This window comes from Myotis myotis, unplaced genomic scaffold, assembly GCF_014108235.1.
Source record: "Myotis myotis isolate mMyoMyo1 unplaced genomic scaffold, mMyoMyo1.p scaffold_m19_p_3, whole genome shotgun sequence".
Classification (NCBI taxonomy): domain Eukaryota; kingdom Metazoa; phylum Chordata; class Mammalia; order Chiroptera; family Vespertilionidae; genus Myotis; species Myotis myotis.
The window spans coordinates 181,788,005-181,808,518 of record NW_023416335.1 but is presented as its reverse complement, the minus strand read 5'-3'; the positions used below and the strand labels follow the sequence as shown (position 1 = coordinate 181,808,518).

Here is a 20,514-nt window from a genome sequence, read left to right as displayed (position 1 = left end):
GGATACATAACTGAGCTAAAAGAGCCTAGAACACAAGAGTTGCAAAGTCAGATACCTACAGAATGCAGGCAGAGAGCATAAGCTAGTAGAAGAAAGACAACAGGGAGTGCTAAGGACTGTGGTTAAGAGAGGACACATGAGCAAACCAAAAAGATCAGGACCTGCTCATACCCTGTTGGTGGGCATGGGATCCAGTGCTGCTAGACATTCTGGTTTTTCTTTCCAAGTGATACTCAAAGCCCAGATTTTTATGTGAAATCTCCTAGTTTTTAATATTGGCAAATATAGTTCAGATGATTTTTTTAAAAAACAATAGAAACCAAACAAAATATATCTGAGGGCCAGTTTGGGCTTGCTGGTAACCAGTTTGCATTTTTTTATTCCAGAACCCAGGCAGGGCCCTGGCAGACTAATTCAGAGATGAGTGTAAATCTTCAATTATTCAAAAGCATATAGGAAAACTACATGCTTTAGGGAATTTGTAGCCAAAGACTGAGAAAGACCCTCTTCTCCTTGCCAGGCCCAAATTAAATAATAGGTCCTTTCATAAGCTGCTCAAGGGTATAAACCATGTTTGTGAAAAATTCAGGATTCTAAGAGACAAAGGCCAGACCAAGGGGTCATTGAAAAGCATTCCTAATTTCAGTTCAAAATAACATTAATGAATATTCCGATATTACCCACAGTGCTTTCTCAGCCCTCTGTGGCTGAGGCCTCTTTCCCTAAACACTTTGTTTTCTCAACAAAATGGGATCACCTTATCCATGACGTTGCAACATGCATGTTTATTGATTAAGATGCACAGACACCTTTAAATCATTTTTTAATACCAGCATACTATTTGATTAAATAGGTGGTTCATTATTTAACCAAATCCTTGCTGTGAATATTTTAAGTGGTTCTCAATTTTTTCACTAGGAGAAAGCACACTGCTATAGACATCTTCGGATTGCGGTAAATCTAGGGAGATGGAAGGGGAAGAAGGGATCAGCTCACTCTACTTTCTCATTTGGCATGGACAATGCAGGTGGCTTCATTTTATGCAAAGCACTGTGCAAGAGCCCCTTCAACACTGCCTTTCTTTTTTTGTTTGTTTTTTTGTTGATTTCACCCAAGAATATCTTTCCATTGTTTTTTTTGTTTGTTTGTTTGGGTTTTGGGGGTTTTTTTTGTTTGTTTGTTTTGGTTTTCTTGTTTTTTTTTTTAGAGAGAGTGGAAGAAAGGGGGAGATACAGAGAAAAAGAAACATCGATATGAGAAAGAGACATCAATTGGTTGCCTCCCGCATGTGCCCTGACCAGGACCAGGGATTGAGCCTGCAACCTAGGTACATACCCTTCACTGGAATCGAACCTGGGTCCCTTCAGTCCATAGGCCAATGCTCTATCCACTGAGCCAAACCAGCTAGGGCAACACCACCTTTCAACAAGATTGCCATTTCTAACATATTCCACATAGAATTCCTCGCACTGTCACTGGCCTGATACACATAACCTTAAGCATTTGTCCAATTAATTCCTTAAGAAAAAATCCTTAGATGTGGAATTACTGAGACAGACAGATCATAAGCACATATTTAAGGCTTTTGATACACACTGCTATGACTCAACCAGAAAAATTATACCAGGTTTATTGGCACCAGTGTGCCTGAGAGCACACTGACTACCTGGAAACAACCTGGATCATATCAATAAATTTTAGCAGCAGAGCAAATATCCATTCCCATAAGAAAAAAAATACACAATGGGGAACTCCTTATATACCATGACAGCTATTTCAGATATATGAGGGCAGAGGCTCTACTGTGTGGTAATCACTCAATGGTGTGTTACATAATCTGAGAGGAAAGGCAAGACAGTTTAAGTGGTTAAACCCATAGTTTGGCTTCAATGGGCCTGTATTCAAACCCTGACTCAGCTTGGAAGATCTGCACAGGTCATTGAACATCTCTCAGCCTCAGTTTCTACATGTAAAATGGAGAAAATAATACCAGCCTTTATGTTGAATCATCAGGTAATGCATGCAAAACACACTGAGTTCTCGGCAAACTATAGCTCTAGAGTGTTTTCACAAAATCGAATCAAATTTAAAAAACATAATTAAACTGCTCTTCAGTAGATTTTCTCTAATACATTTTATTTCCATTAATACTTCTTAGACATTTTACCTAAAGACTACATTTTTAGAAATTGAATTTATTTACTTAAATAAACTTATCTACTATTTCTAATTTAAAATAAAAACACCAAATTAGAACAAAAATGTGTTCAATATAATTTTTCTCCTAAATAGAAATATTTCAAATAAGAAACTTTTATAGAAGTCGTAAGCAGTTTATAGTCATGAATACCGAATCATAATTAGCAACTTGAAACATCTTTGGAACTTCCTTAAAATGTCTTTTTTCCTATTTATTTGCCGTACTCACTTGCATCCGCCCTTCAATGCCACCCCATCTCTCTTGCAACTGTGGCAGCCTTTCACCTTCCCTGGCTATAGGATAGTTTCATGATGTCTGCCTTTCTCACAGAATACATAGATTTCCTTTTTTGCACTTATCAATAGGATTCTCAACTAAATGCAGCCTTCATTGTTTTGTCAGCAGTGGTTTTGATGGACCACTTAGCTGGCTCACACCCTCCTTGACTAACACAGTGAGAGAGAGAAAAATGTGCATTGACAGGGTGATTTTCAAGGTTAGAATGATTTCCTTTCAATTATACTACACATAATACAACTGTTACAAAAGAAATAACAGGCCCAAATGGAGTGATTTGCTCCATGACAGCAAACCAAGACTTACTAGTAAGGTAGTTTCAAACTATCCCAGGCATGTGAGGTGTGGCAATCTGAAATTTCCTGATCAGCACTAGGAAGGTCGTCTGCATGATGAAACCTCTGCTGTTTCCTCCCCCTCCCAGCTCCTCCCCCAAGAAAAAAAAGATGCCCTGGTCTAAAATAATCTTGTCTTTTCTTTTGCTAGTAACTCCTCTGCCACACCTTCCTTCCTATAAAACATTTCCATTTTGTACAACCCCTCAGAGTGCCCTTCTACTTGCTAGAAGGAATGCTGATTCATGAATTGCTCAATAAAGCCACTTAGACCTTCAAATTTACTCAGTTGAATTTTTTAAAATATATTTTATTGATTTTTTACAGAGAGTAAGGGAAAGGGATAGAGAGTTAGAAACATCAATTAGAGAGAAGCATCCATCAGCTGCCTCTTGCACACTCCCTACTGGGGATGTGCCCGCAACCAAGGTACATGCCCTTGACCGGAATTGAACCTGGGACCCTTGAGTCCGCAGGCCGACGCTCTATCCACTGAGCCAAACCATTCACAGCACTCAGTTGAATTTTTGTTGTTGTTAATCCCCACCTGAGAATTTTCCATTGATTCTTTTTTTTTTTTAGAGAGTGGAAGGGAGACGGAGAGACAAAGAGAACCATCGATGTGAGAGAGACTGCAACCGAGGTGGGTGCCCTTGATCAGAATCGAACCCGGGACCCTTCAGTCAGCAGGCCGAGGCTCTATTCACTGAGCCAAACTAACCAGGGCTGAATTTTGTTTTTTAACAGAACCTAAAACACAGTTTGTATTTCCCTCAGGCACTTGCTTTTTAAAGACACCACATTATCTATGGCATTTTATTGCCACTATTTTTATTAAGATGATAATAGTTTGCCTTTCTCCCTAAGGTTTCCTAGCCCTCATTTCATCCGCCTCACATCCTATAAATCTTCCCTGCTAACTAGTCATTTCCCTAAACCCAAATCATCTAACTCCTCCCATGCCAATAGTCGTTCATAACGGAAAAGGTCAACAATGAAATTACAACATGCTTTAAGAATGTGATGACTGTTATTTACTTTTAGTTTTTGACTTGTTATATTCTTCCTTCTGGATTTTGCAGAGCATTCTGTTACTTCTGTTTCCAGGCCATTTCCACGGAATGTGATTACAGTATGAAAAAGAAGTCTTAGAGGATTACTTGATTCATGCCCTTTACTAAAGTTCCAGAAAAGTCACAGAGTTAAAGGATGATTGTTCAAGTTAAAGGATGATTGTTCTAACTCCCCACACTACACACAAATCTAGTGTCATTCTGGCTGAAATCTTTTTCCTGGTAAGAGTTCCAAAGGGTTAAAAAATTATTACTGGCCCTAACTGATTTGGCTCAGCAGATAGAGCTTCGGCTTGCGGACTGAAGGGTCCCAGGTTCGATTCCGGTCAAGGGTATATACCTTGATTGTGGGCACATCCCCAGCAGAGGGCATGCAGGAGGCAGCTGATCGATGTTGCTCTCTCATTGATGTTTCTAACTCTCTATCCCTCTCCCTTCCTCTCTCTAAAAATTCAATAAAATATATTTTTTAAAAAATTATTACTGTCTCTGGCAAGAGGTTATTCGGGAGGTAAACTGGTTGGCTTGTTTACTAAACATCCTGGCTCCAAAGTGCTACAAACTCGAGAAGATCTTTTCCTCCAGCAGCTGAGCCAGGATGACTTGAAAACAAGCGAGGGAGCAGTATGTTCACTTGAAAGACTGTGATTTATAATGGTTGTGACTTCAAAATGCAAATTCAGGGAAAAATTGGTGCAGGAATATCTCATAATTAGGAGACTGAAGAAAAGAATGCATCCAGGCCTCGACCCGGGGTGTGTGTTGGGGGGGGAGATGCCACCTCGTGACAGGGAGGAGACTCGAGTCGCCCCTCTTTGATTCTATCACTGTTTCTGCCGTTAAGTTCTGGTTGGACAGAGGGCAGAGACCGGCCAAGCTGACATCTCTGACAGTGATTTTATCTTCAGAAAGGGCAGCAATTTCTCCATCGTGGTGTCTTGTGAGGTTGATTTCATTGCAACACCTGAAACCCTGTATAGATAAATAACCGCACTAGGGCAAAACACAGATGTGGCAACAAAAGGAGCTCATTGTAAGCCCACTTGACCAAGTGGGCTGCTTCCAATGTAGAGATTTTCCCCTCCACTCTCTGACAATGAGCTCCAAGTCTTTTTATATATTTATTTTTTAAAATATATTTTTATTGATTTCAGAGAGGAAGGCAGAGGGAAAGAGAGATAGAAACATCAATGATGAGAGAGAATCATTGACTGGCTACCTCCTGCACGTTCCCACTGGGGATCGAGCCTGCAATCCAGGCATGTGCCCTGACCGGGAATCGAACCGTGACCTCCTAGTTCATAGGTTGATGCTCAACCACTGAGCCATGCCAGTCAGGATCTAAGTCTCTTTATACCAGTATTTATACCAAAACATAGGCTGGGGGCAGGGGGTGTTCTACCAGGATTACAACTGCTGATTTTATATAGCAAAACCAAGCAATTCCATTCATTCATTCAGTCAGTCAGTGAGTCAGTCATTCCACTAAAATGTACTGAATAATAACTGAGATACTATAGCTTCCAATTCACCCAAAATTAAACACTTTCCCAGCTAGGGAGAGAGAGAAGTCAGAATTAAGTACTTAAACAACTGAGTACAAATTTGCAAATGGGAAGTACAGTGCTGTGAGGAAAGCCCATCTGAGGAAATGATACTTCAAACAGGACCTGAAGGATTAACATAAGTGAAGCAGAAGGAGACAAGTCTTTCAGGATAAGGAACAGTATACTGATTAGTCCCATAGAAACAGAGAGCACAGTGTTTTTCGGCAGCTGAAAGAAAACCAGCAAGGGAAAGTGAAGAGGGTGAGAGGGAACACTATGGAAGTTAATGGTGGAGCCACAATCAGGGACCAGACCAAGCAGAGCCTTACGGGCCCTAGGAAGTGAATCAAGACTTTCAAGCAAAGTGATGGCATAATCTCATTTGCATTTTTAAATATATTTTTATTGATTTCAGAGAGGAAGGGAGAGACAGACAGAAACCTCAATGATTGATCAGCTGCCTCCTGCAGTCCCCCACTGGGGATTGAGCCCGTAACCCAGGCATGTGCCCTTTACCAAAATTGAAACTGGGACTCTTCAGTCTGAAGGCCAACTCTCTATCCACTGAGCCAGACCAGCTAGGGCTTTCATTTGCATTTTAAAACAATAACTCAGGCTGCAATGTGGACACACGACTAGACACACGAAGGCCAATAAGAGATTATTATAGATTTCTAAGTAAGAGGTCACTGTAGTTTGAAATAAGATGGCAAAGGCAATGGTAAAGAAACGCTAATAAGCCAGGCTGAAGCCATGGCTCTGCCATATTTTAGTGCTATAAAATCACAGCCTTTTAATTATATCAGGGGAGGACTTGGTGTATACTTCATTGGATAACAAGAAACCCCAACGCAATTTCAGGGTCCCTCTCCTGGAGTCTAGATCTAGAATTATCATTTCTAATCATGAAAAAGCTTCAGAGTATCTGTTGCTTGTTACTCATCCTTTTCCATGAGTTTTCTCCAGTGAACAACGCTCCAGCAGGCGTGGTGAGTATGCTGTTTGGTCACTGAGTGTCTTGTTTGCATAAGCAATAGTGAGAAGTGACTTACCAGAATTTAAATAAACAGACTTTTATAACGCAGCGGGCGACACTGAAGACAGTACCCAATGGGAAAAATGGAAGAAGGGGCTGGGTCTGTTTTCACTCACCACTATTCCCCCAGAAATCAGCACAGCTCCTAGCACACAATAGTAGTTGCTCAATAAATACTTGATGAATGAATGGTTGAACACTTGTTTTATATAGAATCAACAGGATTTTAGAAAAACATAGTTTTGCTGGCAGCATAACATATTCATTTGGTCAACAACTCTAACAAATAAGAAAGGAAATTTCTGATGTATAAATCCTTATTTTAATTTTAATTTCAACTGATTTTATTTTGTAGATTTTCTATTTAACTAAGTTTTACGGTTCATGTACACGTACTATATTTTATCTGTAATACTTTCAACAATAAAGAAAAATTTTTAAAAAACAAAAAAAATGCCTATATTTTCTCCTGAGTTCATAAATATCACTGGCCTTTGAGCTTAAATAAACCCTCCAACAATGCCCTCTCAGGCATCTGGAAGCACCTGCAAAACCAGTTACTTCAGTTCTTATTGATTTGGCATATTACAAAGTTTGTGTCAGGCTATAACAAAATAAAAAAAAAAAAATTCAGAAGTTACGGGTCTGGAATTGACAATACTTTGTGAATATACTATCATCAAATAAATTAGACCCCAAATGTATATAAACTCAGAAAAGACTGAAAGAAAAATTTAAGCAAAATAATCAGATGATGTATATTTTATATTTATAAGGAGCTGTTAGCCAGTGTTTTAGTAATAGCAGACCACCTAGGTTAAAAAAAAATTTGATTTAATTTGCAATTGCCTTTTTCTCAGCCCTTTTTTCTTAGCAAAAAGTTAAAACTCTGAGTCTAGCCCTAACCAGTTTGGCTCAGTGGATAGAGCGTCAGCCTGCGGACTGAAGGGTCCCAGGTTCAATTCCGGTCAAGGGCATGTGCCTTGGTTGCAGGCACATCCCCAGTAGGGAGTGTGCAGGAGGCAGCTGATCGATACATGTATCTCTCTCATCGATGTTTCTAATTCTCTATCCCTCTCCCTTCCTCTCTGTAAAAAATCAATAAAATATATTTTTTTAAAAAAACTCTGAGTCTAGACAGGAAAAATAAAATTTAGCTAGAGAAATCCTATGCATTGTAGTTTTCAGAGTACAAAAAGCTGGTTATCCTCTAAAAGCAATTGTTTCCATTATGGTCAGCAGATCTTGACCCACACCCCATCTATCCTAAATTTCTCCACCACACTTATCCTATTTTTCTGACAAAGCTGCTAATATATTGTGTCATTTAACTTTGCCCAGATTCTTTCCTTCATTAGCTTCTGCTTCCTCCATACTGTCAGTCTCCACCGAGCTAGTCACAGGAGAGGGTAAGAACCTACTGCTTTTGTCTAAAGACACTCCACTTCATCAGGCCTAATTCTCAGCCTCTACATCAGCAGTTCGCAACCTGTGGGTCGCGACCCCTTTGGGGGTTGAACGACCCTTTCACAGGGGTCGCCTAAGATCATCGGAAAACACATATATAATTACATATTGTTTTTGTGATTAATCACTGTGCTTTAATTATGTTCAATTTGTAACAATGAAATTGGGGGTCACCACAACATGAGGAACTGTATTAAAGGGTCGCGGCATAAGGAAGGTTGAGAACCACTGCTCTATATACATCCTGAGCCCAAATCTGGAGCAAACTTGGGTCCAGCTCAAGCCCTGGGAAATGTGGGTCAACCCTGGATTCAGGGGAATGATTTGGGAAGTGGTCACCTGAAGCTGTGGGAATCACCACCAAATGACACCTGCTTTCTTCTAGCCCTGGGTTTGAGGAGAGGCTCTGATAATTTGGCTTCTGTCTTATTTTCAAAACAGCCCCAGGGAGCCCTTCCAGATTCCTGGTGCTCAGCTCATACCCAGTTCCAGAACTGGGCTTCAGCCTTGTTCTCAAAAACAGTCCTTAATTTTAACCCCAATGCTGGGGACCTCCACTTTGTTCCCTGGAAGCTCTGACTTGATCAGTTCCCAAGCCTCTAGAAGGGTGGGCCCTGCCTTCTTCTGACCAGTCACTCCTGGAAGCTGTCACCTGTTAAAACGTCAGGCTAGTGGGTAGGAATTTGAAGTCAACTGCTATTTAAATTAGATCTCTGGGTATAGCTCCACCCTCCCCCATGCCTCATCTCCGAGTTGTGCACACTATTGGCACATCCTGTTATTCCTTATTATCTTCTGGTTACTGCCAACAGTAACATACCCCTTCTGGCGACTGGCTGGATTTCCTCTAAGCCTCTACAGCTAAGTTTACTCCTCTGTCTCATTCCCATCCCACCCCTCCTCCATCTGTTGGGCAAGTCTACACAGAATTTCTCAACGCTGCAGGTAACAGGGTATGACTAGTCAGGCCACAAGGGATGTCAAGAATATCGTGCTATCTGTCTTGTGATCAAAAAGATTAGAAGTCAATGGGAAGAAGAAAAAAAATGAATTGATTCAAATAGATGCAAATATTAAGAAAATGTTCTCTATACTCATTTGTATCTTTGTATTCCCTGATCAAATTAAGCCACAGAAAATTTCAGTGTTAATATATCTCTCTATAAATTAATCAGCTGGATCATTATGTATTTAAGAGATTCTCTTATAAGGTTAAGAAGTGCAAATGAGCATATCAACAGTGTAAATGAAACAGGCCTCTAGTATACAAACAAATGCTGAAAACTATATCAAAATAGAATGGAAAATCCTTTCTACACCTGGACCTTTGCCAGTAAGAATGACCAAGATGAAAAAACCAATTGAAAGGGAAAAATAAAGATATACCAACTTTTTCTGTAGGAACGCACCCTGTTATGTCACCAAACCTAAGAAGTAAATGTTATTATTTTTTTTTTTTAGAAGTAAATGTTATATGGAACATTAACACCTCCTGAAAAAAGCTATCACTCCATCAGACCTATAGGATGAGAGCTGACCCAGGGGTAATTGGTGTCATGCAACTTTTTCTATTGTTCCGCAGAAGCCACACACCTGAACCATAATCAGTCTTTGTACTAAATTTTATACACTGTCAAATATTTTAGAAAGGTCTACACCATGCCAAGATAAGCCACTCATTACATTTAATTTTTATTTTGTGGGTAACCTGTGAATTTTCATTAGAGAGGGGTCTTGATTTGTAATTATTTTCTAATTTTGAAAGACAAAGTATCCTTCAGCTCCTCTGCGGGGCAACTCCATTGTACCACCTCACTTCTAATCATTTGCTTTCCTTTCTTGCGAAGATAATAGATATTTGGAAATCTTATGATGATCCACTCTCCTCATCTCAGTTAGTTACAGAGAAATTTGAAGAATAGTGTATATTAATCCATTGTTCACATATACAATCTTAATTTACTGGAAATTAATAATTTACCTCACATTGCACTTTGAGTTGATCATAATAATTTTCCATCTGTAATGATACAAATGTGTATTTGGCAGAGTCCTTAGCATTACTTTATGTACTACTTTATATTTCCTAAATCCCAGACTCAAGAGACTTATCTCTTCTCACCATTAAAGGGCCTGGAAATACTTATTTCACCCCTTTTCTGGTGGTATTTTTTCTTTTTTCCGTTGGTTCCTGGCATTACCAAAATGCCAAGGAAATATGTATGTGCCACAAATGCTTTAACAGGTAATAGTGGTAACATCTAATCTAATAAAAGACAAACATGCAAATTGATGGTACCTTCACTATGCCTTAAGCCACGCCCACCAGCCAATCAGAGCACCTATATGCAAATTAACCCAACCAAGATGGTGGCAGGCAGCCACGGAGCTGAAGCGAGCAGGAGGCTTGGTTTCTCCAGTGATGGAGGAAGCCAAGCTTCCCGGCTGGCTCTGAGCTCCACTCAAAGCAACAAAGTTTCAATAATAGAAGCTAAATAAACCCCAGATACCTGCTTTCAGCAGGCCGTGGCCACGGCGCTGGAGCAAGCAGGAGCCAGCTCTAAGCTCCACAAAGTTTTAATTATAGAAGGTAAATAAATCCCAGAATTTAAAGAAAAAAAGGAGAGGCTGGGAGCTTCCGTCGCCGACGGGCTTGGCCAGCCTGAAAACGACCCTCAGCCCCTCACCCAGACTGGCCAGGCACCCTAGTGGGGAACCCCCACCCTAAATGGGGTGTGGCCAGCCTGAAAACAGCCACTAGACCCTCACCCAGGCTGGCCAAACCTCCATGGGGTGAGGGTCCCCACTGGGGAGGGCTTGACCAGCCTGCAAACAGCCATCAGCCCCTCACCCAGGCTAGCCAGGCACCCCAGTGGGGACCACCACCCTGAGGGGGTGTGACCAGCCTGCAAACAGCCATCAGTCCCTTACCCAGGCTGGCCAGGCACCCCAGCGGGCACCCCCACCCTGATCTGGGACACCCTTCAGGGCAAACCAGCCGGCCCCCACCCATGCACCAGGCCTCTATCCTATATAATAAAAGGGTAATATGCAAACTGACCCTAACAGCAGAAAGACTGGGAATGACTGGTCACTATGACACACACTGACCACCAGGGGACAGACGCTCAATGTAGGAGCTGCCCTCTGGTGGTCAGTGTACTCCCACAGGGGGAGCTCTGCTCAGCCACAAGCCAGGCTGATGGCTGCCAGTACAGCGGTGGTGGTAGGAGCCTCTCCCACCTCCTTAGCAGCGCTAAGGATGTCTGGCTGCAGCTTAGGCCTGCTCCCTGCTGGCAAGTGGACATCCCTGAGGGCTCCCAGGCTGCCAGAGTGATGTCTGATTGCCAGCTTAGGCCCAATTCCCCAGGGAGCAGGCCTAAACCAGCAGGTGGTCATCCTTCGAGGGGTCCCAGACTGCGAGAAGGCACAGGCCAGGCAGCAGAGAGACCCCCCGAGTGCACAAATTTTTGTGCACCGGGCCTCTAGTTATATGTTTTACAGTGCATTAATTACAAAGTACTTTCACATCCATAATCTCATTTTAACTTTGTTTCTCATAATAACACTGAAATCTGAAGACCAGGCGTTAATGGTCTTGAGTTGAAAAACTATAAACTTCAGGCTGGAAACAGTTATATGGCTTGTCTGGGATCCTACATGTCATCATAGAAAGTCCATAGGGTAGACTCGTAAAGCCCTGATTTTTTGACTCCATTCCCTACATTTTTCTCTAATGTTCACATCTGGCCAAAAATGATAGAGTAAATGACTGAATTATGTAATGGTAGTGAAACCTGTTCTGGACTCTTATAATACAGAAACAATGAGCAAAGGATAATTTGCTTTCCTGTGAAAACCTAGAAGTCTCTATTATAGAAATCAAAATGTAACTGGTCTTATTTGTCCTTTTAATGGGGACCACTAGGAAGCTCAAAGTCAAGGGAAACTATAATGCCATATAGGACCCTCTAACCTGCATATCTACACTCTTTTTTCCTCTCAAATATCTATAAAAGAAATGTCTCCATTTCTTCTGAGAGTATTCATATAAGAAAGGTGAAAAAGCTTAAAATGGTTTCAAGATGACTGATTGATAAACATAAACAATGGATCTACTAAAACCCATGTCTTCCTTTAAAAAAAAAAAAAAAGGTAGTAACAATAAATGTTTGAAATCAGACAGTCCACGTCTCATATCCTAGCCCTTCTACTTTCCTGCCCTAAAATCTCCAATAAGTTACTGAACCCATTTCAGTCTCAGTTTCATCCATGGAATGAAGACAATAATGATAACCATGCAGAGTTGTTGTACAGATAGAGTAACATGTGAAGAAACTGAGGCAAATAGTACATGTCAACACACACAGTGCATTTGCCTGGAGCTGAAATATTGGAAGTCCCAGCCTCTCTAGCGGCTTGACATGCCCATGTGATTCAGTCCTGACCAATGACACATCACCAGGAGTCCATCATATTTCCTCTTCTGTGTCCTCCCTCTTCCTACTGGATTCCTCACCTAAAACGGAGGTTCGTTGGCCTGAATCAGCTAAGGATGTTTGAGCAGCAAAACAGGATCCTGGGAGCTTGATGGCACTGTGTAGCTATCATCCAGCCCTGAACTTCTCACCTCCTGCTTCATTATTGTTTGAGATAAATAAGCACCTATTTGGTCAAGCCCCTGTGACAGGTGTCTGTTATAAAGCAACTAAACATTAACCTGACAGTGCGAACCTAACACACAGTTAACAAAGATTATTCATTAATAATCTTTAACAAATCTTAGTCCCCTTAGTTTCCTTCCAATCAAAAAATATATTTGTTTGGGAAGATGATTACAATAATATCAATAAGTTAAAATGCAAGCTACCAAATGCTGTAGATTATATAGTATGATCCAAATTTCCTTAGGGAAAAAAAAATTGCTGTGTGCTTCAGGCATACTCAGGAGGTGAAAGGATTCTAGAAAGCACATTACTGTGAAGGGGAGAAAATGTGTATTTTCATTATAACAAAGTTACTTTGATGAAAACCACTTTGAAACATTCCTGCTTGGTTTTTTAAGGTTCAAGAGCACTGTGGGTCCAGGCTGAGTGGAATATGTCAGGGAGCTATGGCGACCAGAAGAGCTGGAAATGCGTGTCCATTTGGGATGCATTAATGATGTTTTGTGATTCTTTATATATGGCCTTGGGTGGCTATTCTGAGGAAAAATTACGAGTTTGTGATTTATATCACATGACTATTCAGCAAAATGTAAGAGAATGATGAGCCAACCATGTTTTTATTACACCAAAAGGAAATATTTTTCAAATTATATCAGCACCCTTGTGGTTTCTAACATTCCTGCTCCTCCCTCACTCATTTCTAAGAAAATATATGCTCTTTTTTAGTATAAATGTTTTAGGCCAAAATACTATTTATTCAGTAATATCTACAAACATGAGACCATGCAGGCTTAACAGGGACTATTCTTGGCAAAAAAGAGGAAGGAGCTGACCCCAACCCAGGGGATGAGGAGAGTCTCAAAGTAGAAAGGCCATCACATTGTCCTCTCCAAACACACTCACACAGAATATTCTAGAAAACCTATGTGAGGTTAAAATTCTGCCCTTCATGCCTAATAATATTTGACAAATATTTTATCAAAATATAGACCCTCTTGGAAACAGCTGCATCCGTATGTCCTGCTTGGCCTCCTGCAGTTCAGGCAAGGGCACTGCAGGTGGCCAGCCCAGGTGGGACATGAAAGGGAGCCCTTGGCAAACATGAGCCGCTGAAAATGAACATGTTTCAGTGGGAAGCACTGCACTAGGCACAGAAGGGAAAAATTGTTCTTGTTCCTCAAAAGCTCACAAGAGGTATGGAGATCAGCAGAGAAGGACTTTAAGAAAACCGTAATATAACAAAAAAAGGGAAAAAAAGAGAAAGAAAACCGTAATATGTTGTTAACATAGATAAATTCGTATGAGGCAGAATTGAGTAAGTTTAATAACAAAGTTATGGGAAGTCATGAGAGACCCAAATAAGAGCTACTAATTGCAATTCTGGAGGTTTGGTGTAGCATCTCCAGGTGCCCATCATCTCAGTAGGACCCTCCTAGACCCTCCAGCGCTGATTCAGCACCTGCTAACTTTCCACAGCACACAGAGCATCTTGTACTGCATGTTGGCAACAATAATAACAACAGTGGATAAAGGTAGGCAAAGGAATAAAAACAATAATGATGATGGCTAATATATACTGAGCATTTAGGGAGAAAGTGTAACATATAATTAAAATGAATATATTAAAATATATAATTAAAGGTGTAATATAAAATTATACATCTGAGTTAGAGAATGAGTGATATGGCACGATTTTGCTGAAACTCGCAGAAAGAAGGGACACTTAGTTCAACTGACAACACTGAGCCTAGCCCACTCACCTGCCCTTCTGCCTAATTGGCCAACACACACCTTCCTTCCCATGGGGAATATGAAGAAAGCACATCAATGAACTGGCTACTTAGCTTCCTGATAACTAACTAGAAATATTTCACTAAGAAATAATAAAGTGGTGAGAGGATATGCCATTTTTTCTGTTGATGCAAAGTGATTTTCCAGGATTTCTGTAAATTAGTCTTCTCAGAATCTCAGCGGAAAAATACACACGACTATTTTTAAAATCTATTCATTGAACTGGCTCACTGTTTGTGTTGACCATGAGCACACAGTGATGTCATAACTTCTGCTTCGTAAGAAAAAGGCATTTTTTCTTTATCATTAAGAAACGGTGATGGAAAATAAAATTCAATTAAATAAAAAAGAAATCGTTCTACTGGCAAAAAGAGGTACAGGATTCTGTGCATGCCCTTTAAAAAGGAAATGTTTCCTATTATCCTACGGCTGCAACTGACAGATAAGATGGGAACTAGTTTTTATTTCTTTAACCATCTTTTCTTCAAATCTGTTTCCCAGCATAGAGTTAAAAGTCAGTTCATAAGCCTTCATGTATACAAAGCCTATTTGGGGCTTCTTTAATTTTTTTCCTATTTGATGAGCTGTTAAAGTGATTGCTTCCTTATCTCTCTTCATTTCATAGTGAGTTGATATGGGGTTATGAACAGAGGATACTGTGGATTGGCCTGTTCGTCCTCTATTCCACCCTTTTCCTAGCTCCCTGCTGAGACTTCATTTAAAACTGCCTCTCCTGGACTGCTAAGCAACTACTATTCCAGATGCAAATTAATCTTACCTATTAGATGCACTTGAGGGAGATTTGAAAGGAGGGAGGGAGTTGGAACCCATCTATCTGGCCCCATTTCTGTTGGAGACAGTTTGGGCCACAGGAATGGCAACAGAAGCTGGGGCTTTCTAATTCCTAAACCACAGTTAGGGCAGCAGGTTCTTAAACTAAGCAATTTCAGGAGCCACCTCTTGACTCTTGACTCCCACATATTTATTCTTCTAATGATTTTTAAGTGCCTAATTCTCCATATGAAATAACTTTCTGTGAAAATGCCTAGGAAGATTTCTGTTCCTTGCCTAAACCTTGACTAATATATAGTCTCCATTCCCTCATCTGATGATGCAATATATGAACCAGAACAGCATTAATACCTAACAATCCTATATAATAAAGAGATAATATATATGCAAATTAACCCTCACGCCCTCACAAGATGGCTGTCTGCGACCAGGCCAGCATGGGAGGGTAGTGAGGGATGACCAAACAACTGAACAAGCAGGCTGCGTGGGGCGACCAGGCCGGCAGAGAAGTTAGTGAGGGATGACCAAACGACTGAGTAGCAGGCTGCATGGGGTGGCCAGGCTGTCAGGCGGACCATGAGGGGCAACCAAGTCGGCAGGGGGGCAGTTGGGGGTGACCAGGCTGGCAGGGGGGGAAGTTGGGGGTAATTAGGCTGGCAGGGGGGCAGTTAGGGATGATCAAGTAGGCACGCAGAGGCAGTGAGGGGCTATAAGGCTGGCAGGGGAGGGCAGTTAGAGGCGACCACACCGGCAGGCAGGTGAGCGATTAGGAGCCCGTGGTCCAGGATTGTGAGAGGGATGTCCCGGATTGGAGAGGGTGCAGGCTGGGCTGAGGGGACCACACCCCCATCCCCCATGCATGAATTTTGTGCACCGGGTCTCTAGTATTTACATAATGCTTTGCAGTTTACAAAGTACATGCACATAAATTATCTACATTAATCCTGACCACAAGACTGAGAGGTGGTGGGACAGGGGCTGCTCTCCCCATTATACAGATGAGAAAGCTGAGTCTCAGAAGAGTTAGGTGACTTAGCAAGACATTTACTTAGTAAGAGATGGAGACAAAACTCAACCCCACATTTTATAACTCTTTTCTTTTCTTTTTAAATTACATTTGACATACAATATTCTATTAGTTTCAGGTGTACAACCTGTGATTATGATTCTCAGTCCTTTCCTTTGATACTAGAAAGCCTCCCAAGGGCAAATGAAGAGGGGGAGAGAGCACATAGATGCTAGCAATGATTAAACCTTCTATTTCTTACTGAAAAATAAAACATCATTACACCCTAAAATCATTAAATTAAACTGAAACACCTAAGGACGAAATAGCAAATATGGGCTATTTCACAGAGAGTGGCTTTGGATCCAGCAGAGCCTGTGCCTCAAGTTCACAGGATCCCCCCTTTGAAGACACTTTGCTGTTAATTCAGATACATGAGAGGTTCAGCCCCATTTTCCAACTCTGACCATGACTTCTCCTTCTGCATAATTATCTTGGCTAAACCAAGAGTGGCTAGAAGACTTGGGGAGGCCAAGATTCGTTTCTCCATTTCTCCCTGATGGCAATTTCACCTAAGATCCACTCCCTCTCCAACAAGGGCTCCCCAAAAAGATTTCCTTTCCCCCACTTGCTACATAGATATAATTTAGTAAAACACTTTATTTCAATGCTCAAGAAACCAAGAAGAAAAACATTAAGTAGGCAGAGCTTGTTTTTGACCACTTCGAAAGTGGTCAGATTCTCTCTCTCCATTATCCACCATTCCTCCACTTCACAGCAGTAAGTCTAACAATAGGGTGAAGGTTCAGGAGCTCTAAGAAGCAAACTTCTAACCCTATGGTCCCTACTCCCTGAGAGCAACATCAACCCGAAACCAGCATGCCAGTGCTTTGAGATCATATCACAGCCAGCCTCACAACTCTGGAATTCCACAATTCCCTGCCCTTACTTTCATTCTCGGTGCGCTTCCTTCAGTCTCATATGATCAAGTCAGAAGGGGAACTGTTACTCTATAGCAGCGGTTCTCAACCTGTGGGTCGCGACCCCTTTGGGGTCGAACGACCCTTTCACAGGGCTCCTAAGACCATCGGAAAACACATATATAATTACATATTGTTTTGTGATTAATCACCATGCTTTAATGATGTTCAATTTGTAACAATGAAAATATATCCTGCATATCAGATATTTACATTATGATTCATAACAGTAGCAAATTACAGCTATGAAGTAGCAACGAAAATAATTTTATGGTTGGGGGTCACCACAACATGAGGAACTGTATTAAAGGGTCACGGCATTAGGAAGGTCGAGAACCACTGCTCTATAGCATCCTACTTCTGCTCTTGCATCAAAATACCATGTGATTCCTTCCCACACACAAAAATAATAACTATAAAAATTAAAATTATGAAAAGTATACCTGATTCATTAGGCAAATTCAATTATACCTTTTCTGTAAAATCAAGACATGTAAAAGGCTATATTGAAAGGCAATAGACTCTATACTAACCTGGGGGAAGAGAGAATAAGTTGAATTGTCAATGGTGAATGAGTATAAAAACTCTCCATCATACCACATGCTCGTCCCCATGGGGGAATTCATTTTAGTCATAGCAAAGAGATGGGCAGGGTCACAGCAGTCTTCCATCTGTTTCCTAGGAGAAAAAATAGGGAGAGAAAAGAACACTGGGTTAAGTGAGCAGCAGACTCATTCACTTGTCATCCCCACAGAGATGTGCAGTTTTACCTCAGTGCCAACTCACAAAAGCATCTGTGTCTCCAGGGCGATTAGACTACTATTAATTCATTCTTCCAGCCACCAGAATGCATGACTGGAACTTTTCACAATAAAAATAAGTTTAAGAAAAATACATCAGCTCTCAGATGCAGGTGAAAGATGTCCAAAGGCAAAAAGCATCATGGTAACTGCAGAGTTATTGATTGATTTAAACATCCAGTTCCAGAAGGTGGCTAACTGTGGAGACTGTAGAGCTATTCAGCTGCAGCAGAAGTGCACCTCTATGGTGGTTTAACAATCAGGTAGTTAAGTTCAGTGACAAGGGACTTTACATGAGCCACGTGGAGCAGGGAATGGCTCACAGGGGTCCAAAAGAGGGTGCATTCCCCATCTGTGGACAAGATTAAAGAACAACTCCTGGGAAACCTTTTTAAATAGAAACAAAATGAGATGACTGATGTGATTTCAGACACTAGGGAAGCAGCCTGCCTTCTAACTGATACATCTCCTGGGGCTTGTCAGCTCGAATTTTGTCTGAACTCTCAGTAGTGTTCAACACAGTCGAGCACCCTGACCTTTGCAAAGACCTCCTCACTCCCTTGGTGTCTGGAACAGCAGGGTCGCCTGAGTCACCTCACCCTTTGTGCAGGCTGCTCCTCCACCTGACCCTCTGAGGTAAGCCCTGATACTGTTCTATAGACCAGTCTTTATATTCTCCTCTAACCAAAAGTTTTGTCAGAAACTCATTCCATTTACTCACTGAACTCTCCTGAGTAACAGAGTTTAATTCTCCAGTGACACCTCTAAAAGGACTTGCTGACATAAGCCAATTCTGAATGGCAACCCCACACAGACATGCTCACTCAGACATTTTAGCTACCCATGGTACAGAAGCTTAGAGTTGAAAGGAGACAGTAATGTAGAGTGCTGGGTTCAAATCCTGGCTCTGCCATTTACTAACTCCTTCACTGGGGAATGTTACTGGGCTTCAGAACGGGCTTCAGAGACTGTTTCTGAGAATGTACATGTGGAAAACAGAGTAAAGGTTCAATACATGTTGTTGTTATTCTATAACCTCAACCTCATTGTAGAGATGAATAAGCTGATTCAGTGTTAGGCCACAAAACAAGTCTTAGCAAATTCAAGAAGACTGAAATATACTAAGTATCTTCTCTGACAACAATGGCATGAAACTAGAAATCAATAATAAGAGGAAAACGAGAAAATTCATAAACTCATAACCAGCACTCTCTTGTACAATCAATGGATCAAAGAAGAAATTAAAGGGGAAATAAAAGTTTATTGATACAAACCAAAATGGAAACACAACATACCGGAACTTGTGGGATGAAGCAAAAGCAGTTCTAAAAGGCAAGTTCATAGCAATAAATGCCAACATTAAGACACAAGAAAGTTCTCAAATAAACAACCTAACTCTACACCGTAAACTACTAGAACAAGAACAACAAAGTTGGCAGGAGAAAGGAAATAATAAAATTAGAGCAGAAATAAATATAATAGAGAATAGAAAAACTATAGAAAATATCAACCCAACTAAGGTGTGGTTATTTAAAAAGATAAACAAAATTGACAAACCCTTAGCTAGAGTAACCAAGGGGTGAAAAAAACCCCAACAAAGTATAAATGAAAAATGAAACATTACAACTGATACCACAGAAATTCAAAGGATCACAAAAGGCTACTCTGAACAAATATATGCCAACAAACTGGACAATCTAGAAGAAATAGAAAAATTCTTAGAAACATATAATTTACTAAGACTGAATCAATAAGAAATAGAAAATCAAAATAGATCAATTATTTGTAAGGAGATTAAATAAGTAACAAAAAACCTCCCAAAGAAAAACCCAGGAACAGATGGCTTCACTGGTAAATTTACCAAATATTTAAATATGAATAAATACCAATCCTTCTCAAACTCTTCCCAAAAAATTCAAGAGGAAGGAACACTCCCAAACTGATAGAATGAGGCCAGAATTATCCTGATGCCAAAACAAGAACAAGATGCTACTATTAAAAAAGAAAAGTACAGGCCCAACTCCCTAATGAATACCATTGCAAAAATTCTCAATAAAATACTATCAAACCAAATTCAGCAGTACATTAAAAGGATCAGACACCATGATCACGTAGGATTTTTCCCTAGGATGCAGGGATGGTTCAACATATGCAAATCAATCAATGTGATACATATTGATTAGAATGAAAGAAAAGAATATACAATCATATCCACAGACACAGAAAAGGCATTCAACAACATTCAATATCCATTCAAGATAAAAACTCTTTAAAAATCAGGCATAAAAGGAACATATCTCAACATAATAAAGGCCACGTATGACAAGTTCACAGCTAACAAAATACTCAACGGTGAAAGGTTGAAAGCCCTTCCTCTAAAATCAGGAACAAGAGCTCCCATTCTTATCACTCTCCCTCAACATAGTCCTAGAAGTCTTAGCCAAAGCAATCAGGGAAGAAAAAGAAATAAAATGTATCAGAATTAGAAAGAAAGAAGTAAAATTATCTCTATTTGCGGATGGC

At 40.6% G+C, this 20,514-nt stretch overlaps 1 protein-coding gene across 7 annotated transcripts in view; it reads right to left on the bottom strand.

Moving 5' to 3' along the window:
- The window catches only part of ST8SIA1 (ST8 alpha-N-acetyl-neuraminide alpha-2,8-sialyltransferase 1), a 144,942-nt gene that overhangs the window by 71,949 nt on the left and 52,479 nt on the right, over nucleotides 1-20,514 (bottom strand). For all 7 annotated transcript variants that reach the window (XR_004966008.1, XM_036298719.1, XM_036298720.1 and 4 more), the window contains exon 2: nucleotides 17,725-17,869. Coding sequence is in view for 6 of the 7 variants with exons in the window: in XM_036298719.1 (XP_036154612.1) it covers nucleotides 17,725-17,869 (145 nt within the window). In the remaining variant the exon portion in view is untranslated. The remainder of the gene's footprint in view (nucleotides 1-17,724; nucleotides 17,870-20,514) is intronic.